At 59.0% G+C, this 23,401-nt stretch overlaps 1 protein-coding gene across 7 annotated transcripts; it reads left to right on the top strand.

The window, feature by feature from the left end:
- Positions 1-1,374: 1,374 nt before the first annotated feature.
- On the top strand, positions 1,375-22,337 carry LOC102938515 (cytochrome P450 4F22). Of its 7 annotated transcripts, none has more exons than XM_043533239.1 (13): positions 2,052-2,072; positions 4,219-4,441; positions 9,714-9,858; positions 11,779-11,832; positions 13,868-13,995; positions 14,996-15,117; positions 16,501-16,768; positions 17,338-17,404; positions 17,833-17,962; positions 18,414-18,547; positions 18,679-18,743; positions 19,244-19,326; positions 19,637-22,337. In XM_043533239.1, exons 2-13 carry the CDS (start codon positions 4,220-4,222, stop codon positions 19,839-19,841), a joined length of 1,623 nt encoding a protein of 540 aa, XP_043389174.1. In that variant the 5' UTR covers positions 2,052-2,072; position 4,219; the 3' UTR covers positions 19,842-22,337. The 7 variants fall into 7 exon arrangements, with proteins under 7 accessions (XP_043389172.1, XP_043389174.1, XP_043389171.1 ...); XM_043533236.1 differs by lacking the exons at positions 2,052-2,072; positions 9,714-9,858 and adding exons at positions 2,125-2,522; positions 5,860-6,004 and having other exon boundaries at positions 4,219-4,474; XM_007053747.4 differs by lacking the exon at positions 2,052-2,072 and adding an exon at positions 2,126-2,522.
- Positions 22,338-23,401: the final 1,064 nt, after the last annotated feature.

Here is a 23,401-nt window from a genome sequence, read left to right as displayed (position 1 = left end):
AAGGTCAGAGAAAAGCTGTAACCTTGGGAGTGTAATACAAGCTTGGAGTGGCCAGTATTAATTTTTAGAAGCCTTGCAGGCCCCCACCTTCTGCACTCTGAGTGACAGAGTGGGGATTCAGCCTTGTCACACGGACGTGAGCTTTGACATACGTTGGCTACATCTTCACTGACAAAACAGGTGTTTCTACAGGGGTAGGGTGACTAGACAGCAAATGTGAAAAATCGGGACAGGGGGGTGAGGGGTAATAGGAGCCTATATGAGAGAGAGAGCCAAAAATCGGGACATGTGGTCACCCTATACAGGGGTGATAGCTCTGTAAAGGGGGATTAGCCATTGGAATAAACTCCCAGGGGAAGTGGTGGATTCTCCATTTCTTGATGTTTACAGATCCAGGCTGGAGGCCTTTCTGGGAGATGCTTTAGTCCAACGCAAGTTACTAGGGGCTCAATGCAGGGGTAGCTGAGTGACGTGGAAGGGCCTGTGGAGGTCAGACTGGATAATCTAATGCAGCGTCTCCCAAACTGTTTTGGCCACGGAGCACTTTTTAGTCTATTACCGAATACTTATAATATTATTCTGTAGTCATTTGGTTTTCAAATAAAAAATTGCGTTATTTATGCTCAAATATATTTTATTTTATAAAACAAAGCAAAAATACAAATTTAAAATAACTTGAACTAACAATTTCGAACTGGAAAGCGCGGATAAAGTAGTACAAAAATCAAGGGCAAGAGACAAAATTAAACTCTAGATTCTTTCACTGAACATCTCTTCACATCGTGTGGAACACCAGTGTTCCGCGGAGCACAGCTTGGGAAACGTTGATCTAATGGTCTCTTCTGGCCTTAAATTCTCTGCATCTCAATATACAGCCCTAGTGGAGACGAGGAACAAGTAGTTTTTACCTACATGCAACTTGCTGAGGTCAACACTAGACCCCCGCACACACACACTTAAGCTTGAGCTCACCTAGCTACATGGAAGTAGAAATTCCAGAGCCTTGTCTCCACTAGGGTTGTACTTGATCAGCGCTATGCCCATGTAAAAACACATCTGGTTTTGCAGTGACGCCATAGCCCTAGAGGTCTACTGAAGCTCCAGAGCTGCTCCTTTGGCCCCGGAAGAGACTCACACTTGTATGTGCTGAGGCCCAGGATCACTCACTGCCAGTGACCAGCGAGCACCATTATTAATATGGAGTTATGACTGCGTTCCAAGCTAGTTTTTTATTCTGTACCATAACTGGTGTCAATTTGCTAGTAGAGGTAAATTGATGAAAGATTAACAGTGTGTTAACTTCCTGCATGTTTAACTTTGAATGAGGTCTCAGAGCAACCTGGATTACTGTTTGTTTACACTCCCTAACTTCGCTTTCAGACACACACAATGGAGCAGTCCCAGGCTGTGGGTGTCAGATGTTCACGGGGTGTAAAGTGGCGGGTTAGCTGGGCTTTTTCTGAAAATGACACTGTTCTGGATGGGCTCCCTGGGTGTGTGTTTGGGTCTGTGCAGCGGCTTCGTGTGATGGGGCCGGTTCATCCAGTGCAGAGCCAATTCCCGCTGGCTGGTGGGGGGAGGCTGGGCTTTCTCCTCCCGCTTCCGGCCAGCTGCAGAGGCCCTGAGCACCAGGCTGGGCTCCCTGCCCCCTCGCCAGAGGGACCCTGGCTGGCACCAGCATAGCGCTGCGGCCTCTGCAGTCGCTATGGGGAGAGCTGGGGAGGGGCAGCGGCACAGGTGCCCCCCGGGTGGAACCGGGCAGACAAATCAGCTGCTGATACAAGAGCAGAGGTGGTTCCCGGGCCCTGCGGGCTGGGGCGTGAGCTGCGGCCCCCGCTCTCTGGAGCTGGCGGGCCGGGCTCTGCAGGTGCTGGAGCCAAGCGACCGCCCCGGGCTGCGGCCGCTCGGAGCCACACCCCGACCCGCGCGGACCCCCGGTAGGGGGCGATCGTGTCCCAGCCTGGAGCCCATCACCCACGGAGCCGAGCCAAGCCCCTCCTCTGGCCCCGCCTGGCTATGAAGGCCGCTCCCGGAGCTTAGCCCGTGAGTCCCAGCGTCCGTGCCCGGCCCAGGTGAGCGGAGCGGCTGGTTCGTCCCCTGCCCGGGCCGGGCTCTGCATGCCCCCCCCCCCCCCCCGGGGGTGTCAGCGGGGCTTCCCGTGAGCCGGGATCCTGGCAGCAGCGAATGCCCCGGGGTGGGAGCCGGGGGTGGGGGGCGGGGGACTGTTGGCGGGGCTGCAGCAGAGGTGCCCCATAACTGTTGAGGGCGCGGAGCGATGCAAAGGCTTTGGGGGCACGCAGCGGGGCTCAGGGCAGGCGCGCCGGAGACAAAGGCGCTTTGGTTTCCGGAGCGGCTTTGCACGCCGTGCTATGGAGTCTCAGCTGGGGACCGGTCTTGCAGGCAGCTGCTTGAGGTTACAGCCCACCGCGACGGGGAAGTCCCTCCTTGGCTGCACCAGACTTGTCAGGCTGTAGGACCCAAGGGAAAGGCTGCTGCAGCTGGTGTCCAGGGAGCTCTGGCAGGTAAGGAAGCCAGGGCCTGGCGAAGACCGGCTTTGGGGTAGGTAGGCAGGCGGGGAGTGGCCGTTGTGCCCCCCAGGAGAGCCCAGCCCCAGCTGTGTGATGGGGGGAGACGGGCAGGAGCTGGAGGCGCCGGGAGTAAAAGCTTGGAGCCAGCTGTGTGCAGGAGGGTCCCTCGGAACCGCCCTGAGCCTGCAGGCAGCTGGGGCAAGGTCCAGCTCTGTGCGGCAGCCCTGAGCCAGCTCTGTGCAGGGGGAAGGGCAGGAAAGGAGCCAGCTGTGCCAGGGAGGTGCTGGGCACGGAGGGCTAGAGCCAGCTGTATGCGGAGGGAGCAGGAGCCGGGAAGAGGTGCAAGCACTAGCCATTCTGCAGCATGGTTGAGGGAGCCAGCGCCCTGCTGCCAAGTGCCTTGCCCTGCCCGCCCAGGGGAAGCTCGCGGCAGTTTTGCAGAGCCCAGGCCTGTGTGAGGAGGGGGAGAAGTCGGCAGCGAGTCTCATACGCCAGCCAGCCCCAGCCTGTGCCCTGGGGAAGAGCCAGTTGGCTCCGGTGGATATAAACCCTGGTAGAAGTCTTGGGGGGAGAGGGGGACGTGACCCTGTGTGACCCCCCCACACACACACACGCTGCCTCTGGGGAGCAGAAAGGGCTATTGGCTGTGTGGGGGAGCGCGGGGGGTTAGGAGCAGGAAGGGTTATTGGCTGGCTACGGGGGCTGGGTTCTCTCCTGGCTCACACATAAAATCATAGAAGATTAGGGTTGGAAGAGACCTCAGGAGGTCATCTAGTCCACCCCCTGCTCAAAGCAGGACCAAACCCCAATTAAATCATCCCAGCCAAGGCTTTGTCAAGCTGGGCCTTAAAAACCTTGAAGGATGGAGATTCCACCATCTCCCTAGAGAACCCATTCCAGTGCTTTACCACCCCCCCTAGCGAAATAGTGTTTCTTAATATCCAGCCTAGACCTCCCCCACTGCAACTTGAGACCATTGCTTCTTGTTCTGTCATCTGCTACCACTGAGAACAGCCGAGCTCCATCCTCTTTGGAACCCCCCTTCAGGTAGTTGAAGGCTGCTATCAAATCCCCCCTCACTCTCCTCTTCTGCAGACTAAACAAGCCCAGTTCCCTCAGCCTCTCCGCGTAAGTCAGGTGCCCCAGCCCTCTAATCATTTTCATTGCCCTCCGCTGGACTCTCTCAAATTTGTCCACATCCTTTCTGAGGTGTGGGGCCCAAAACTGGATGCAGTACTCCAGGTGTGGCCTCACCAGTGCCGAATAGAGGGGAATAATCACTTCCCTCGATCTTCTGGCAATGCTTCTACTAATGCACCTGCTGGCAGTGCTCCTACCAATATGCCGTTGGCCTTCTTGGCAAAAAGGTCACACTGCTGACTCATATCCAGCTTCTCATCCACTGTAATCCCCAGGTCCTTTTCTGCAGAACTGCTGCTTAGCCAGTCGGTCCCCAGCCTGTAGCGGTGCATGGGATTCCTCCTTCCTAAGTGCAGGACTCTGCACTTGTCCCTGTTGAACCTCCTCAGATTTCTTTTGGCCCAATCCTCCAATTTGTCTAGGTCACTCTGGACCCTTCCCTACCCTCCAGCGTATCTACCTCTCAGCAGCTCAGTAACGTGCATACAGCTTGTAACAAAGGAACCCAGTGGCAGTTCACCCGCGGTAACAGCCCGGTCTTTCCCCACAGGATGCTGCCGCTCACGGACTGGGTGCTGGAGCTGCTGAGCATGGAGCGGACCCCCTTCCGCGCCTACACCGTCTCCGCCCTGCTCCTTGCTCTGCTGGCCCTGCTCTTCCGCACCCTCCTGCAGCTTGGGAGATCCTGGCACCGCTACTATGTGACCTGCCAGCGGCTGCGCTGCTTCCCGGAGCCCCCGCGTCGCAACTGGCTGCTGGGACACTTGGGGATGGTAGGTGTCATGACCCGTGGGGGCGAGAAGGGGGTGAGTGTCTTCTCTCCCCTCTTACTCCTTGTTGCCACTGAGACATGGCTTGACCCCTGCTGGGAGGAGCCAGCCTTGCCCACCCCAAGGGAGGGGCTGGTAGAATAGCCCCTGAGAGGGCTGGGAGCAGGTGACCCTGCTGGTTCAAGCCTCTCCCTCTCTCCCAGATGAAGGGCTTTGGCCCCAGCTGGTGCTGGCAAGGGGAGCATGGCATGGCAGGTTGCTCAGGGCGCCGTGCTCACTGCAGCTGCATGACACATGGGAATGGGGTTGGGACCGAGCAGGGGTAGGAGACGAGGGTCCTGGGACAGCTCCACCAGGTTCTCAGCACACGCCCTGTCTGGCACCAGAGTGAGCAGCGTCTGAACTCAGTCAGACTTCCTGACCCAACGAGGCGGGTCTGAGCTAGAGGCAGAGGCATTGGCCACACTGCTGCTCCCCATCCTGCTGTGGGTGGGGCCCTTCCTATGGTTGCTGGCTCTGATGCACCCCCAATACAGCAGGGCCCTGGGATCCACCTCTGGCACTGGATGGGGCAGGTGGGATGCCGGCCCACATGCAGAGTGAGACGGGGGGTGCAAATGGCCCCCTAACCACTCAGTGCCCTGCACTCAAATGCCACATTCTCCAGGCAGGGCCCCAGGCTGAGCGTGGGTTGTGTCCTGGTGGGTGGCTCTGGGTGCTGGTGCCCAGACACTTGCCCAGTGGCAGGGGCTCTAAGGGAACCAATCCATAGAAGCCTCTCTGCTCACCACTGGCCCCTGCCATGCTCCCTGGCCCAGCCCCGTGACACCCCTGCCAGCCAGCTGCACCCCAATGGCTCTGCCTGCATTGGTGGTAAGTGGCGCCTGGGCCTGTTCGGCCGCCTTTGCTGTGGAGCTGGGAGGGTTATAAAGCCCCTGGCAGGATGGCCCCACCTGGTGTAGCTTTGGCAAGGGCATAGCCAATCACCATGTGCTGTGACATCGGGCATTGCAGGAACTCTGCCCCTCAGAGCACAGAGGGACCTAGGGGACCCAACTGGCTGCTTGGAGTGAGGCATGTTTGGCCTCAGAGCAGCCACCAGCGCAGTGAGGGGAGTTAGGGTTGGTGTCGGAGGGTCCCTGACACTACGGGTCCGGCCAGTCTGTAGGTCCCTGGGGAGAGGGGCAGTCTCGGAAATGTATTGCCTGCTCCGGAGAGCATCCCCCAAGATGGATGGGATGTGAGCACTGGGCCAGGAGTGAGGGTCTTGACAGATACACTTGGTGAGGCATTGCACACGGCAGTCCTGCCTCTGATCACAGGATCCGATTCTGCCCCTGCCTGGCATGCACTGACTTGCTCAGGAGTCCCGGGTAGGATTGGGTCCCTCCTATATTAACTCTGCCCCGTCCCTCCTTCAGTTCATACCTGGTGAGGAGGGGCTGAGCCTGGTGTCCCAAACAGTGGCTACATTCTCCCAGGCCTTTGTGACATGGATGGGGCCCTTCCTGCCAGTCCTGTGCCTGGTACACCCTGATTTCCTCAAGCCGATCACAACAGCCTCAGGTACGCTGACTCCTGGGGGTGGTGGTGAGGCTCTGAGGGAATGTCCGTACAGCACGTAGACACCTGTAGCTGGCTCGGGCTCAGACTGTGGGGCTGTTACCCTGCAGTGTAGATTCCAGCTGGGGCTGGAGCCTGGCCTCTGGGACCTCCTCCCTGTGGGGTCCCAGATCTTGGGCCCCAGTTGAGCCCAAATGTCTATACCTCAGATTTACAGCCCTGAGTCCGAGTCAGCTGACATGGGCAGGTCACGGGTGTCTACATGCACTATAGACACAACTTGTGGGGCCAGAGATGGGAGACACCAGCTGGGCCCCTCTAGCCTGTCCCCTCGGAACCTATGCAGGACTGGCCCCAGCAATCTGTTCTCCAGGGCCCTGGCCAGGCTAGCTGTGAACATCCCAAGGGACAGGGCTCCCAGCCAGTCCCTTACCCCCAGTGTGACATCATGGTGGTATGAAGGCTTTCCTGACTTCCCCAGGGCAGGGCTGGGAGCCAGTCACCTGAGACCCTGCAGAGCAGCCCGACCAGAGCCCTGGGGAAGGCACCAGAGGGGACAATCCGCCTGGGGAGCTAATGGCCGTCTCCCTGCAATAGCTCCTCGGAGTCCGCACTGTCCAGCCTGGGTTTCCCTCTCTTCCAGGTCAGCCCCCCAGCCCCATGGGTCACAACCCTCGTGTTCTCATACATAATCAGTGCAGGCCCCTTGGATCAACTGACTCGCTCCTCTGCCCGGGTGAACCAATCCTTCCCTGCCACCTTGGCTGCTCTCCCCTGCGTTCTGCACTGTGTGGGCCCAGCAGCCTCTTCTGGCCTTGACCCCTGGGATTGGGTTACTGTCCAGGGGGCCCAGAGCTGAATGCAGGGTGGGTCAGGCCAGGAGGGACCATTCTGCTCCTCTAATCTGACTGCCAGTGTCACACAAGGCAGAGACCCAGCCCCGAGCTCCTGGCTGTGCTGGAGGGAGCGTTACAAAGGGACAGCCCATCTCCATGTAAAGACTCCCAGGGATGGCAAAGCCCCTGTGTCCCTGGGCCAGCTGTTCCCAGGGCTCGATCCCCTCCTTGTTAAACACTTGCACTGTGTTGCCAGTCTGAGTTCGTTCCTGCTGGATCTGACTCTGCCGCTGTCTGCTGGATGGCAGAGCCCCCTGCTGCCAGGCATCCCTGCCCATAGAGGGGCTGGTAGCTGGGATCTAGGCACCTCTTTTCATGCTCTTGAAGAAATTAAATCCTGTATCTGGGCTCCTGTAGCCTCCCCCAGAGAGGCAGGCTTCCCAGAGCTTGAGGTGTTCTGGTGGCTCCTCCCAGACCCCTCCCCAGCTGTCGCTGTGCTATTTGAGGTGGGGGCACATTGGAGGAAGGGGCTATTGCCTCCCTGCTCCATTGTGGGACAGCTCTGCCCAGGCAGCCACAGGAAGCTTCAGCCTGTCTCTGGGGCCGTGCTGCAATGGAAACCCTGTCGGACAGGCTGGGCTGTGCAGCTCTACAGAATCCCCTTTTTCCCCCCGGGCGGTTCTGGATCCCCCCTGGAGGATAGGCTGCCTTAGTCCAGCTCCTCCAGCTCCCTTGATGTGACTGCTCTTGCTGCAGGCCACTGTCTGCACCAGCTCACCCTGGGCAAAGGCCGTCAACGTGCTCTGTGCAGGGAGGCAGGGGAATAAAATGGGGCCATGTAGCTGCGGGGGCCAGGTGTTTGGGGGGGGGGGGTGTCTACCTTGTGCCCTGGTTTGTACCAGTTCCTGTTTGGCTCTTGAGAGATTGTGTCATTTGCTGCTTTGGGGAGTCCAGCCCAGCCCCTGCTACTCTCTGGATCCAGGGGCACCCAGAAGGCTGCCATAAGGGGATGGGGCAGAGTCCCACTGGGGTGTGGGCGAGGAGTGCAGGAGCAGGCAGAACGCCTCCAGGTGCTGCAGCCTGCGAGCTACTCCCTGGCAGCTACTGCTCCACCTTTGCAAGCGGGGGAATGGCTCCCCTGCAGCATAGCTGCCCCCGGTGCTGCCGGAGAGCCATGGACTATCCCTCACCCCATCCAGGCCACTGAGCACGATCGGCTCCTCTCCTGGGCACAGGGCACGCGGACTGGCTGTCTCCGGCATGGAGAGCCAAAGGTCCATAGGGGGGACTGCGGCTCTCGGCTCCAGCAGCGCAGTGCCTGTGGCTCCTGGGAACAGCAGCAGGAGAGACCCAGCCATGCAGGGCAGGCCTAAGGTAGCACCCAGCGGGAGCTGCTGCACAGCCAAGACCCCTCCAGCCCGGGCAGGGTGATGGCTTGGGACAGACTGGGCAGCAGGGCCAAGGGGCACTGCCTGGCTGAATTCCTCAGGGGCAGCAAGCAGAGCCACCTCCCCACTGGGGACCTGTGTCATCAGTGGTCTTGCAGGAGCAGCTGGGGCCCCTGCGGGGGAGAGGGGAGACATGCACACACTCCAGAGGCAAGGGAGTGAAGGCCAGCAATGATCAGTGACGTGGGGAGCTCGTGCTGGCCCTGTCCCCTCCCTGCCGGCCAGGGAGAGTGGCCCCGGCCAGGGCCAGTTGCCCAGTGCTCTGGTGTCTCTTGTAGCGCCAGTCACCCCTGGGGCTGAGAGAAGCCAGTGGGTGCAGCAGAGGGTGAGGGTTCTGTGCAGCTGGGCCACCCCAGCACTGCCAGCGCAGGCCCCTCTCTGGTGAGCGAGTTGCTGGGGCTGTGCGCTGCAGGGGGACTCCGAAGGAATCCAGCCCCCAGCCTGGTCGGTGCTCCCTGGCCTGGGGGCTCCTGTTCCAGCCTCTTCTGCCCCCTTGCGGAGGGGACATCTCTGTCCCCGTTAACGTACTGCTGCCACTCTTCCCAATTAGCCCTGCTCCAAGTGGCGCCTGGGCCCGCAGGGTCAAGGGCACGTGGAGCTACTCTGGGGCTTGTTTGCTCATCCCTGAACTGCTGCCCTGCAGGGTGGTTGAGAAGTGACTCTGGAAGTTTCACCAGGGCCCTGAGTCCAGAGCTAAAGCAACAAATAGAAATGCTGCCCCTCCCCACCAGCCTAGCATCCAGCCCCACCCCGCCAGCCCTTTGCATGACTCACTGTGCCCAGGAACCCAGTGCAGTCTGCGGGAACTTTGTAAACAATCCCGTTGCTGATGCAGCAGCAGGAACAGAGTCCAGCTCCCTCCCCCAGTGCCAGGCGGGCTTGGCAGGACACAGAGAGGGGAAGTCTGGCTTTAGTCCTCAAAGCCAGCAGCTGGGTCTGAGCAATGAGCGTTGCTCCCTGGAGCAGAGTTGGATGTCACGGGGCCAGGACAGAGGTGCTTCGGGGCTCAGGAGCCCTCAGTCTCCTGCTCAGCTCAGCTGGATAGCAGAGAAGCGCAGGGCGGGGATGCAGTGCTGGGGCTGTGTGAATGCATGTAGCCAGTTCATGCTGGGGCTGAGGGCTCATGCTTGCTGCCCACTGAGCCCCCGGGTTCACCTCTGCACGGAGAATGGCTGGGAGCCATGTTTGCAGTAACACAGGGAGCCCCAAGTGGCCCCATCCAACCGACTGCCAGGTGAGGGCAGCCCCCACTCCCCCATTAGAAATGAAGCCAGAGGCGCTCTGGGAGCAGCCAGCAGTGGGTCTGCTTGGGGAGCTGCCGCTCCTGCAGTGGGCTGAGTCGGGCGCTGGGCCCAGCATGTCGCCCTGGCCGGAGACGTGGCCGGAGTCCCAGCTGGCCCGTGGCTAACCCATGGCTCCTCGTTGTAGGGTCAGAACACGGAGGAGGGGATGCAGTACGTAGATGAGCTCGTCGGGCGCTACAGCCACTCCTGCCTTTGGTGGTTTGGGCCCTGGTTTCCCATTCTCCGGCTCTTCCACCCAGAGGCCGTTAAACCCGTGTTGCTGGAGTCAGGTAGTGAGGGTGGCCCCAGCGCCTGGAGTTTGTGTGTCTGTCTGTCTCTCTGTCTGTCCTGGGGCTCAGGAGGGTTGGATTCCCAGCAGGCGCCTGGAGCTCTCGATGTTATGTGTGCTGCACCCGCCATGACGGGACCTCTGGGGACATGGGCCCAGTGGTGAGAGGGCAGCTGCTCCCTAGAAAAGCCCCCGGCCAGGAGGACTGGCTGCTGAGACCAGCTCTCCTCCACGTGGCTGAGGAGGAAGCTGCCTGGCTGTCGGGGCTGGGGGAAGGGATCAGGTCTCGGGCTGAGCTCAGCTCGGCAGGTGGCTGTTCATTGGGCTGCTTGTCTGGCTGGGTGCTGCCAACCCAGGGTCCTTAGTGAGTCCCCCTGGCCCCAGAGGAGTTAGGGCAGAGGCTGTAGCCATCCCTTAGCGTCCTGAGAGGAGCACGTCCCTCTGGCTGAAGCCCAGCTGGAGCTGCCGTCAGCCTCTGGGCCAGTGACCCATGGGAGCGAAGGTTCATTGAAGCCCTGCCGGCATCCCTGGCTGGTGATAGGCGAGTGGGGGATCTGATAGCATCCAGCCGGCTCAGGGACATCTTACGCCCTTCATCAGCTCAGTCCATGGTCCCAAAGGGGGCACGGCAGGGCTGTGGGGTGAAGGGGACAATGAGGGAGGTGGTCCGGGGGAGAAACAGGTCAGGGGGAGTCATAAGGACCAAATGGCCAATGTTCTTGGGGGGGCCTATGGGGAGCAGCAGAGAGTGTGAGGCTGATACTGTTGTGGGGGTGCATGGCCGTGAGGCTAGTGGGATGTTGGGGGTGGGGGAATCTGGAGAATGGTGCAGATTGGGGGTGGTCCTGGGGCTGGTGGTGCAGGGGGGGCAGTTTCTGCCCCTATTGTCTCTGGCTGACCCAGGGAGAGGAGCAGCTGTGGCCAGCTCAGTCTCAGGGAGCTGGGCCTGCCAAGCCACCTTTGCCCGTCTCCCGTGCCACCCACCCGAGTGCCAGCCCTGCGAGGTAGGGAGTCACTGAGGTACGGAGGGGGCAGGGGACTCACACAGCATGTCCATGTAAGAGACAGGAATAGAACCCAGGAGTCCTGGCTCCCAGCCCCCTCCAGACCCTGCTGTAGCCACAGGATCCCTACTCTGCTCGCAGAGCCAGGGAATACAGCTAATAGGGAGTTTTAAAGATGCCAAGCTCTCTATTGTGAAGGCCCCACGTGACTGCCAAGCTCACACGGTCCGTGGGTCACAGGCACTGCCCCAGGAGGAGTCTCTGTCGCGCTGCAGGCCCGGCCCAGGCTGCGGATGCTGCTTGCCCCCCATGTCCTCCTACCTGTCTGTGACTCGCTCAGAGCGAGCCTGCTCCGCGTGAGGGGCCTGGTGGCTCAGCTCCTGGTCCCTGTCGTGTGGCTCCTTCACGCTGTTCACTGAGCCTGTCCTGTTGCCCCAGCAGCCGCCCTCCTGGCTGCTAGGGTGGAGCCTGGAGCAGGGTGTCCAGCAGGGTTCTGCCTTGTCTGATGGGGGCCGCTTTCACAGGGCGATGCGCCAAGGCTCCTTAGGAAACAGCCTGTGGAGTAGGCGGGCACTGGACAGACCCACATTCCTGCAGCTGCCCCTTTCCAGACCAAAAGGGGGCCCGTAGGTGCTGCAGCTCCAGCCGGGGCTCTGATAACAGTAGTCCTGCACTCCTTCCCTGTGTCCTATACTGTGTATGTGTGTGTGAGCGCTAACGCCAGGGTGCACCCCATTACCGCCCCCAGTGCCGTGTGTGTCTGAGCACTAACACCGGGTTGCGCCCATCTCTGTTCCACTCTGCCGTGTGTGTGTGTCTCAGCACTAAACCCCAGGTGTGTCGCATCTCTGCACCCCCGAGCCATGTGTGTCTCAGCACTAACCCCTGGGCCTGCCCGGCTCTGGTCTCCCCCACAGTTGCCATTGCACCCAAGGACTACCTGTTCTACGGCTTCCTGAAGCCCTGGCTGGGTGAGTGCCCTTTCTTCTGGGCTTGGATCTGTTGTGCTTGGTGTCATGGGGCCCGGACCCCAGGGGAGGGGCTTGTGGGGAATGGAGGGTGTGATGTTCCCCTCTGGTGTTATCTGGACCGATGATCAGCTAGGTCACTCCAATCCTTGACTCTGGGAGCCAGTCTTACCCTGCTCTTCTATGAGAACCCCCACTCCGGGGCTGTTCACGCACAGCCCCTGGCATGTAAGCTGCTCCTTGGTCTGTGCAACCGAGTGACACTAGCCAATATCTCTGGTCCCAGACACAACCCTAGGAACCTCCGTCTTGCAGTGTCCAGTTATGTCCGCTGCAAACTTATGAGACTTCATCAATTTAACAAAGAAATTGATATTTACCAGGCTTGTTCTCCCAAGGGGAGTCTCTGACATACTTCAAACCAGATGCACTGCGTCAGGTAGAATAAACAAAGAGATTTATTGACTACAAAGATAGATTTAAGTGATTTATAAGTCAAAGCAAAACAAGTCGGATTTGGTCAAACGAAATGAAAGCAAAACACATTCTAAGCTGATCTTAACACTTTTAGTGTCCTTACAAATTTAGATGCTTCTCGCCACAGGCTAGCTGGTTGTCCTTCAGCCAGGCTCTCCCCTTTGATCAGTGCTTCAGTGGCTTGGTGAGGTCTGTAGATGGAGGTGGAAGAGAGAAGAAGACCATGGCAAACATCTCTCCCTTTTATCATGTTCTTTCTTCCCTCTTGGTTATGCCCCCCCACCCTGATCCTTCAGGGTCAGGTGAGCATTACCTCATCGCAGTCCCTGACTGACCAAGGGAAGGGTGGTGGCTCACCAAGTTCCTACACCAAAGGCTCTTAAGCAAAGTAAGCTATCGTGGGATAAGAGGGAAGGTCCTTTCTGGATCAGTAACTGGTTAAAAGACTGGAAACAAAGGGTGGGAATAAATGGTCAGTTTTCAGAATGGAGAGAGGTAATAGTGGTGTCCCCCAGGGGTCTGTACTGGGACCAGTCCCATTCAACATATTCATAAATGATCTGGAAAAGGGGGTAAACAGGTGACAGAATTTACAGATGATACAAAACCACTCAGGATAAGTCCAAAGCAGACTGCAAAGAGTTTCAAAAGGATCTCTCCAAACTGGGTGACTGGGCAAGAAAATGGCAGATGAAATTCAATGCTGATAAATGCAAAGTAACGCACATTGGAAAACATAATCCCAACTATACATAAATAATGATGGGGCCTGAATCAGCTGTTACCACTCAAGAAAGAGATCTTGGAGTCATTGTGGATAGTTATCTGAAAACATTCACTCAATGTGCTGCGACAGTCAGAGAAGCGAACTGAATGTTGGGAACCATTAGAAAAGGGAGAGATACTAATGCAGAAAAATATCATATTGTCTCTATATAAATGCATGGTACCCCCACATCTTGAATACTGCATGCAAGTGTGGTTGCTCCATCTCAAAAAAGATATATTGGACGTGGAAAAGGTTCATAAAAGGGCAACAAAAATGATTAGGGGTATGGAACAGGTTCCATATGAGGAAAGATTTTTCAGCTTGGAAAAGAGACGACAAAGGAGGGATATGGCCACTGTTGGCAGACAGGACACTGGGCTGGATGGACCATTGGGCTGATCCAGTCTGTCCATTCTTATGTCAGTGTGGAGCTGGAGCTACTCGTGCCATAGCCGTGAGCACCAGCACATGGGTGTGCCCAGGATCACACACACGCCTTCACATGCGCACGTACCTCTATGCACATACCACCATGCACCTGCACGTACACACACGCATGCACCTGCATGTTCATGCCCACATGTGCCCCCACAAACACACACACATATGCTTCACTCTCACCCCCACCCATGCACGCATTGCACACGTGCACGCACTCTCGTGCCTGCCCAACATGCACCAGGAAGGTTGATGCTCGCTGAGCACCCCAGCTGGCTGTGACCCAGCGGGCTGCAGGGGGCCTGGGCTGCGGGATCTCTGCCAGGGCTCTGAGCTGAGTGCCTGTCATGTCAGGGGACGGTTTGCTGCTGAGCAATGGTCCGAAATGGGTGCGGCACCGGCGCATGCTGACGCCAGCCTTCCACTTCGACATCCTGAAGCCCTACATGAAGATCTTCAACCAGAGCACTGACATCATGCATGTGAGTAACCCCCTCCCGTCATGGCACCAAATCCATGCCTGTGCCTCTGGCCCCTCCCACGGCACACACTGCCCTGGCACCCGCCAGCCTGCCCGGGACCCTCCCCCCCACGGCACACACTGCCCTGGCACCCGCCAGCCTGCCCGGGACCCTCCCCCCCGCGGCACACAGTGCCCTGGCACCCTTCAAATCCCAGCCTGCCCATGACCCTCCTGCCATGGCACACACTGCCCTGGCACCATGCCACCCCCCAGGCTGCCCGTGTACCCTCCCCCCAATGGCACACACTGCCCTGGCACCTGCCAGCCTGCCTGGGACCCTCCCCCCCATGGCACACGCTGCCCTGGCACCCTTCAACAGCCTGCCCGTGACCCTCCCCCCAATGGCACACGCTGCCCTGCCACCCCCAGCCTGCCCAGGACCCGCCCCCATGGCACACAGTTCCCTGGCACCCTTCAAATCCCAGCCTGCCTGTGACCCTCCCCCCATGGCACACACTGCCCTGGCACCATGCCACCCCCCAGCCTGCCTGGGACCCTCCCCCCCATGGCACATGCTACCCTGGCATCTGCCAGCCTGCCTGGGACCCTCCCCCCCACTGCATACACTGCCCTGGCACGCTGCAAACCCCAGCCTGCCCATGACCCTCCCCCCATGGCACACGCTGCACTAGTGCCTTCCTCCCTTGGCATATGTGGAACCAGCAGCCTGCCCTCCCCATGCCTCCCCCACACCCTACGCAATATGCTGTACCATCACTACACTGTGCCTCTGGCCCTGCACCGCCCCCCAAGCATATACTGCACCGATACCCTGCCCACCCACCTGCCCCCACCACATGCCCAGCCCTGTCACTGCACCAGTCCACTAGCCTCCTCCCCTGTCTGTTTTCCTGTCTCTGACGCTGGCCCACCCGCATTGCATGGGCACTGGGCTCCGCAGTGCTGTCCCTGCAGGCAGCTGCTCGGAGTCGGCTCTCACGGGCACTGTTCCCCCACAGGCCAAGTGGCGCCGGCTGGTGGCGTCAGGCTCCACCTCCCTGGACATGTTTGGTCAGATCAGCCTCATGGCCCTGGACAGTTTGCAGAAATGCGTCTTCGGCTACAACAGCAACTGCCAGGAGTGAGTGACGTGGGGGCAGCTCCCCCAGCAGGGCCCCGTGCTGACCCGAGGGTGGGAGCCCCCTCACTGGGGGAGGTCAGAGTGGGGAGAATGGGCTGCAGGGTCCCTCCCTCCCTTCCTGGCCTGGCCTGGCCCGGCCCGGCCCGGCCCCAGTGAGCCTGGCCAGATTCACAGAATGGGTCCCTGAACTGGAGATCCCAGGGAGGGGAGGGTGTTACTGCAGGCCTGGGCAGGGGCTCTCCAGTGGGGTGTCTGGAGGCATTGGGGGGTTGCTATAGTGGCTGCTCCAGGCCCTGGTCAGCACTGGGGGTGGAGCTCCTTCAGCTCACTGCGCGGAGGCTGGTGCTTGGTGCTTGCACTCGCAGGTCTGTCTGCTAACGCCTGTGGGGTCGGCATGGCTGTGCTGTGACTCTCTTGGGGGATGATCCTGCTGTTGCATGCCTCTTGCTGCCAGGAAGCTCCTCGCCTCAGTCCCATCACCCCAGAACCCTCCTGCCCCCAGTTTATACATGTACTGCAGGGCCCTCGTCGGCAGCTTGTACCTGTTTTACTGCACTGGTGCACTTACAGACATGAGTATAATTCTTGAGGTTCAGATTTATAGCCGAGATGGAGAGCTTTGTAGAGGCAAAGAGTTCTTTCAGAAATAGTCCATTGGTTATAGTCCAGTGTTTATATTCAGGGCGGTCCAGTCAGAACTGGGATCTCAGTCCTTGTGGCTTAGGCTTCCCCTGCATGAAGCCTCAAGCAGATCTGAGATAAACAGGATCAGGACCCAAGGGTCTTTTATACAACTCCAGGCCTTCTTTGACAGGCCGGAGTCCTTAGGCCAACAATAGGCAATCGGGGCGACTTTGAAGTAGGTCCATCACCGGTAATTAGCTACACGAAGTAACACAAGGCAGTTGCCGGTTTTTCCACCAGTCGCAGATGATTGGCTATACATTTCAAAGAGAGAGGAATACAGCGACGATATCCTGCGTTTACAGTTCATTGATGTTCTTTTGATCTCTGAATTAACCGAATACAGCATGGACAGGGACCGTTTGATTACATTGTTGACCTCTACTAATATGTACGTAAATACCCAAAACCACAAACGTAATCTCCCCATATGTTTTTAAGGGTTCAATCTGAGTCATTTGTCCTGCAGGATGCTTAACCCTTTCTGGTCATTTGTCACCGTCCCACATTGGCTGAGCCGCAGCAGCAGCCAGAGGCACCCAAGCTTGGTCCCTTCCCTGCCGGCCAGCCCGGAGATCCCGTGGCTGGGAGATCACGCCATCGCTCTGTGGCGAGGCCCAGCCCGCGGGGATCCCCCAGCTCTGATCAGGGCGCCCCCGCCCCGGCCTGTCAGGCACATGCTGGCCTGTTGTGTTGCAGGACACCCAGTGACTACATTGCAGCCATCCTGGAGCTCAGCTCCCTGGTGGTGCGACGCCAGCACCGCTTGCTCCTGCACTGCGACTTCCTGTACCGCCTGTCACCCGACGGGCAGCGCTTCCGGCGCGCCTGCGACACCGTGCACCGCTTCACGGCCGACGTGGTGCAGCGGCGCCACCAGGCCCTGAGCCGCCTGGGCAGGGAGGCCTGGCTCAAATCCAAGCAGGGCAGGACGGTGGACTTCATTGACATCCTGCTCCTGGCCAAGGTAACATGGTGGGGGGCCCTGCCCCATGGGGGTGGGGGAGGTCACAGATGTCCTGCGATTGGCCAAGGGGACACAGCGGGAGATCCTGCCCTCGGGAGCGTGGGGGTTCGTTGATGTCCAGGGCAGGACCTGGAGTTCCCATTTGGCACTGCCAGAGAGTCCTGGGGAGCCAGGTGGAAGGTGCTGTGTGATGTCTGTCACACCAGGACTTGCCCCCTGGCCCAGCTCTCTGGGGCGGCCCAGCCAGAGCTGCCTTCCCAGCATGCTCAGCGTGGAGCAATATGAACTGCACTTGGCGACATGGGGCTGGCACCTCTGGGGAGCTCTAACACCAGAGCCAGGCTGGGCATGGGGGAAGGGGGGAGCCCACCTTGGGGCCTGGGGCTGTGGGGCAGGGCAGGGACTGCCTCTTTCCCTGGGCTGGGTGGAGGGGAGATGGCCAAGCTCACTCCACCCCAAGATGTCCCATCCTCCCAGGCTCTGAAGTGGGGGAGGCGTGGGCCGGTGGGGCTGGGGTCCCTGAGTCACGGGGAGCAGGTTACCCGTCCAGCAGTGTGTGCTTTGTGCAGGATGAGGACGGCCAGGACCTGTCAGACGAGGACATCGCAGCTGAGGCCGACACCTTCATGTTTGAGGGTGAGGAGCCCCCCTGGAGAGGAGGTGGGGGGCTCTCCTGCTGACCTCACAGCCTCATGTGGGAGGATGGCGTCTCCGCAGATGACATGGTTCTGGGGGGAGGGCAGGAGAGCTGGGTTCAGTCCCTGGCTCTGAGTGACCTGGGTGTGCCTTTCTGTGAAATGGGGCTAAGACAGATCTGCCCCTGGGCACTGCCAGACAGTCCCAGCAACGGAGGAGGTGGTGGTAGTGGAGACAGATGCTCAGAGTCACCCCATTTGCCCCGCAGGCACGAGGGGCCTGGAGTTCCCAGCTGGCACTGCCAGAGAGTCATGGGGAGGAAGGCCCCGGAGGAGGTGCTGGCAGGGGGAGGGTCCCTCCAGCCCCGGACTCTCCACGGTCCCTCTCTGCCCCCGCGGCTCTCACGCTGCGCTGGCCTCTCTCTGCAGGCCACGACACCACAGCCAGCGGCCTCTCCTGGGTGCTGTATAACCTGGCCTGTCACCCCGAGTACCAGGAGCGCTGCCGGGAGGAGATCAAGGACTTAATGCGGGACAAGGAGTCGGAGGAGGTTGAATGGTGAGACGGCTGCTTCAGCTGCAGTGCTGGCACTGTCCAGTGCAGTGCTGACCCCCAGTACCCCCACTTCCACCCCCTTTAGTTCCAGCACAGCCCCCACCCCACCTGTGAGGGTTAGCCCAGCCGCTGCCCTCCCCTCCCCACCAGTCTATGCCTAGCACTCTGCCAGCCCCACAAACTGGAGGGCTTCCCCTGCAAGATGGGCCTAGGCTGCTCCCCAGTGCCCGAGGGCCCTGCTGCTCTGGGTTTTGCATGTCCCGCCCTGGATGCCCAAGGACCCTGCCACTCAGATGTGCATGCTCCCCCCCCCCGTCACGGTGTTGTTTGTCCCCTCAGTGCCAGCTCCATGCCTATGCGAGTCTGTCCCAGCCCCATTGTCTGGCTCATGGGCTCACACTGGGCCTCTCATGCATCCACCTCTGGGGCCAGCGCTAAGCTCTGCTCTCTGCAGGGAGGACCTGTCCCAGATGCCCTTCTCCACCATGTGCATCAAGGAGAGTCTGCGCCTGCACCCGCCCGTCACGGCCGTGTCCCGGCGCTGCACCGAGGACATCAAACTGCCTGACGGACGTGTCCTACCCAAAGGTACCAGCCTTCTTCCCTGCCCCCCAGCCAGGGGCATGGCACCGGAACTGGGCCCATAACCCCTGTAGCGCGCAACCCCTCCCCTCCTCCTCCCTTTCCTGTCTCTAATGAGGCAGTTTCCTCTCTGGCAGGGAACGTCTGTCTGATCAGTATCTATGGGACGCATCACAATCCTGCTGTCTGGCCGGAGCCCCAGGTACCACTGGTCACTCTGTTCTGCCCCTTTGGCTCTACTCCACCCCACGGCCACCTTCAGCATGGCACCAGGGGGCGCTGTGCTGCAGAGAGTGGGATTGTGGGGCTTGGTAGGGGCACTGTCCCCTCGGAGTCATTGCTGACCCAATGCCCCAGCGTGGCACTAGGGGGTGCTGAAGTGCCATCAAAGTAGCAGCTTCCTATTCCCAGTGACCCTCCCCAGAGAGGAAGCTCCTCCTCCCCCCCCAGCTCGCCTAGAGGGGAGTGAGGGTCGCACCCCCATTCACACTGGGTGGGGCTGGGTCACTGAGTGCTGGGTGGAGGCAGAACCATCCCCGCTGCCAGCACATGGCCCCAGTCGGAAGCTCACTCTTGGGGAGCCTGGTGCCCAAGCTGCACCCGGAGAGGGGCTGCCTTTGCTCCCCCTTGGCTCAGGGACCAGCCCCACACCCCACCCTTCGCCCTCGCTCCCCTCACCGTGCCTTGTGGTTGCTGCTCCAGGTCTATAACCCACACCGCTTCGACCCAGAGAACTCCAAGAACCAGCCCCCACTGGCCTTCATGCCCTTCTCTGCTGGACCCAGGTAACCTGCCTGCCGGGCTCAGAGCCCCTCGCCGCACGAACTGCCCCCTCCCCCAACCCCAGCTGCCCACCAGCAAGCGGCTCCCTGGCTGCAGTGAAGCATTGTGGGATACGCAGGAGGTGGCCTCTGGTCAGTGTTGGGGTCAGCTGTTATTGCTGAGGATCTGTCCCTTCTCCCACAGGGGGGTGGGCTCCCCCCAGCATCTGTCTGTCCCTGCAGGCAGTGGGTTCTGGGGTGTCTGTCCCTGCCCTCACATGGGGTTTGGTTTCCAGGCGAAGAGCACCGGCTGACACCCCTGGCTTTCTCGCAGGAACTGCATCGGGCAGAACTTCGCCATGGCGGAGATGAAGGTGGTGCTGGCGCTGACCCTGCTGCGCTTCGCCCTGCGGCTGGACGAGAGCAGGCCTGTGCGGCGCAAGCCTGAGCTGATCCTGCGCAGCGAGAACGGGCTGTGGCTGCACCTGGAGCCGCTGGGGCCCAGCCGTGAGAGCCGGCCCCCCGCACCGCACTCCTAGGGCCGTGCACTCCCGCCTGCTGCGGGGATCCAGCCTGCTCCGCACAGCTCAGGGGCCTGCTGAGTGGAGGACCAGGTGGGGATCATGGTGGGGCCAGCTCTCTCCTCTAATCTAGACCAGCCCTCTGTACCAAAGGAGGCGCTGTGGGGTCCGGGCATGGGGCCCCTCAGGTGCTGCAGGCTCCTTTCAGACACCAGCTGCTTAGCCCTCCCCTACCTGCCCCTGGGAGGCAGGGTGACAAGTGCCTCTCCCCAGCCCCGCTGGATGCCCGCGGCCACCTGGTGACTCAATGTCAGAGCTAGAAATGGAGCCAAGCAGCCTGGCTCCCGGCCCTGCCCGCTCACAGCCTGGGCGACCCCTTGGCCTGCGTTCCCTGCTCCCACTGGCCAGAGGCAGGGTGCCAAGCTGTCTGGCCACTAGTTTAGGATGTGGGAGACCCATGTTCAATTCCCCGCTCTACCACAGGCTCCCTGTGTGGCCTTGGGAAAGTCACTCAGCCTCTGGCCCTCAACTCCCATCAGTGCAATGGGGCTAATGGCCCTGCCCACAGGGGATGAGGGTAAATGCAGTTGGGGGGTGAAGTGCCACATACTTATGGTGGGGCATCTAAGAACACGTGCTCAATAACCCTAAATGCTATGGGCTTGTTAGTGGATCAGCCCCTGCTTTCTCGCCAGCCCACCTGTGCCCCGATGCTGCTGTCTGGAGCTGAGGGTCTGGTCTGTCTCTCACTCCTCTTCCCCGGAGGGTAGGCATCTTCCCTCCTGCTCTGTCCTGCTCCCCCCACTCCTGCACTCATCAATCCACCTGCCTGGCCTGGGGCATGAACAGCTGAGAGGCCTGCGGGCAGGTGGCTCAGTGCTCTGGCCGATCTTCCTGAGGGGCCCCCAGTGGCCCAGGTGAGCGCTGGCAAAGGCCATTTCTCACTCTGCTGTAGGTGGCTTTGGGGTAGGGCAGCAATCCAGGGGGCAGCTGCCCAGCAATCGCAACCTGCTGCCTGCAGTCACCTGGGGGAGTTGGGGCAGGGAAGCCTTTGTTACTCACACACACATACAATTCCCCATTGTGTGTGTGTGTGTGTATCGCCAGACCGTGCCCGGGAGGGCTGGCTGCAGACCCAGCAGGGACCCACTCCCTCCCACAGGGAACTCATGGCTCAAAGAGACAAACAATGGTTGAGAGAGCGAGCAGGGGGCCATATGTGGCTGCTGGGGCAGATGGACCTGGAGCTGGGGGACAGTTGGTTTCATGATATTTCTAAGTTGGTTCCGGAGCATGGCAAAGTCCAAGGCCCCTGCTGCAGGGTCGAGGCCACGAGGCTTTGGGATCTGGCCTCGGGGTTTCAGGATCTGGCCCTGGAATCTGGCCACTGAGCTTTGGGTTCTGTCCCCTGGCCACATGGCGGCAGGCTCCAGCCCCAGGCCCACCCCCCCCCCCCCCCCCCCGCGCCATCTCCCCAGTCCCCGCTGCCTCCTCGAGCCCCAGACTTCAACCGTGTGCTCCATTCCTTGGCCACAGGGCTTCAGGCCCCAGGATCTGGCCATGGGTCTTCTGGCTCTGGTCCCCAGCTGTGAGGCAGCAAGCACCAGCCCCAGGCTCGCCAACCCCCCCTTTGCCCAAGCCCACTCTGCCTCCTCCAGCCCCGGGTTTTTGGGCTCTCTGGCTCTGGCTCCTGGCCATGCAGCAGCAGGTGCAGGCCCCCAGCTCCCCCCTCTCCACCATCAACTCTGGCCCCTGCTGCCACTCCCACCCCCACAGTCCCCCATTGCCTCCACCAGCTCCCTATTCATTCCCCCCAGTGCCCTGGGCCCCCACTGCTTCCATATCCATCTCCCCATCCAGGGTTTAATTTGTCTCCGGGCTTGCCAGGGCTGTGTAAGTGCTGTGAAAAGTGATATTTGTATGTTTGGTAATGTCACTTTTCACAGCAGACTTAGTAGCTAGCTGGGAGGCTGTGAAAAGTGATATTAACATACAAGTATCACTTTTCACGGCAGCAGATTTACTAGCTCTCAAGGCTAAAAATAACCAAAGCAACCAAAAAAGCAAAAGAAACTACAACAAAAAAGACAAGAACATGCAAAGCACGTTTGTTTGCGTTTCTATTCTGTTTAGGGCCAGTAAAGAATAGAGAAAACTGTACTTTATTTTTATTATTCAGTCTGCAAAAAAACCCCAAACCCTACGTAAATAAATTACACTGATTTGGACGTGTGTGTATGTGCATATTTGTTTGTTTTTTTTCTTAAAGTTAATTAAGTATTTTAGGAACAAGTGTCAGAGTGGCCACCAGCAAGAGTCACTGCCGCTGGCGAGGGGCCCCTGCGTAACCGTCAGGCTTAAGAAAATTGGGGGAGATGAAAGAACTGCTTGTTGACCTGTGAACGACCGATTCTTGTAACATCGGTGTTGTCCAAAGTCGCAGTGAACACCTTTGTGTAGTGATATCTAGCTGTATTCATTTTCTATGTGGAAAAATTGAGTAGTTTATTTAGACATCATGGACTGGTTTGCTTCATTAATAATGCGTTGTGTAAAGAGTGAATGGAGTCTTTGTATTAATACATTTTGATACATTTGTGTTTTAATGGAGTGGGGGCCCAAATGTTCTTTGTGCCCAGGGCCTCAATAAATTTTAACCCACCTCTGCCTGCTGTGACCCCTAGGCTAGCGCCCAGTCACTAGCAGGGAAACTCTGGGCAACTGAGCGGGGCGAGGGGCAGCAAGGGCCCAGGTCTCAGTGCCCAGTTCTGTGTGTTATCACCACCCCCTTGTAACAAAGCAGCCTTTGACGGGACACTACAGAGAGTATCAATTCCGGACAAATTGCTTAGAGCAGGGCAGTCACAGCCCAAGGCTGGGGGTCCTTTACTACTAAGGCCCACGAAACCAGCCAAATGGAGAGGACTTCAGTTTTATCCCACTGGCTAACCAGAAGTCAGACGCTCCAGTTTCCCACTATTACCACCAGCACCGCTCCTTATGGGGATGAATGGTTATGAAAACCAATACCCCAGTAACAGGAAAAAGGTTCTCCCAATCCCAAAGGACCAAACCCCGGACCCAGGTCAATGTACCAGTCAGATCTTACCCACAAATCACGCTGTTGCCAATCCTTTAGAATCTAAAATCTAAAGGTTTATTCATAAAAAGAAAGAAATATAGATGAGAGTTAAAATTGGTCAAATGGAATCAAATACATACAACAATTGCAAAGTTCTTAGTTCAGGCTTGATGGGATTACTGCTGATTTAAACCAATCAAGTCTCTGGACTACAAACATCCCAGCTTGGATGGGTTGCTCTGTCCTATGTTCAGAGCTTCAGGTTCAAGCACAGTTCCTCCAGAGGTCAGAAGCAGGACTGAAGACAAAATGGAGGGGTTTCCAGGGCCTTTTATATCCTCTGCCATGTGGAAGGACCCATTTGTTCTTTCTGTGGAAAATCACAGCAACAAGATGGAGTTTGGAGTCATGTGGGCAAGTACATGTCCATGCATGACTCAGTTTGCCGGCGGCAGCCATTGCTCACATGCTACCTTGAACGTTCCCAGGAAGGCTC

This window comes from Chelonia mydas, chromosome 20 (assembly GCF_015237465.2).
Source record: "Chelonia mydas isolate rCheMyd1 chromosome 20, rCheMyd1.pri.v2, whole genome shotgun sequence".
Taxonomy (NCBI): domain Eukaryota; kingdom Metazoa; phylum Chordata; order Testudines; family Cheloniidae; genus Chelonia; species Chelonia mydas.
Note: the sequence above shows the minus strand (reverse complement) of the source record. Positions and strands in the feature narration are given on the sequence as shown.

Coding starts and splice junctions, on each gene's coding strand:
- LOC102938515 (XM_043533236.1), top strand. CDS start 4,220: ATGCTGCCGCTCACGGACTGGGTGCTGGAGCTGCTGAGCATGGAGCGG. Junction 13,996..14,995: donor AGAGCACTGACATCATGCAT/GTGAGTAACCCC, acceptor GTTCCCCCACAG/GCCAAGTGGCGCCGGCTGGT. Junction 19,327..19,636: donor CCCTTCTCTGCTGGACCCAG/GTAACCTGCCTG, acceptor GCTTTCTCGCAG/GAACTGCATCGGGCAGAACT.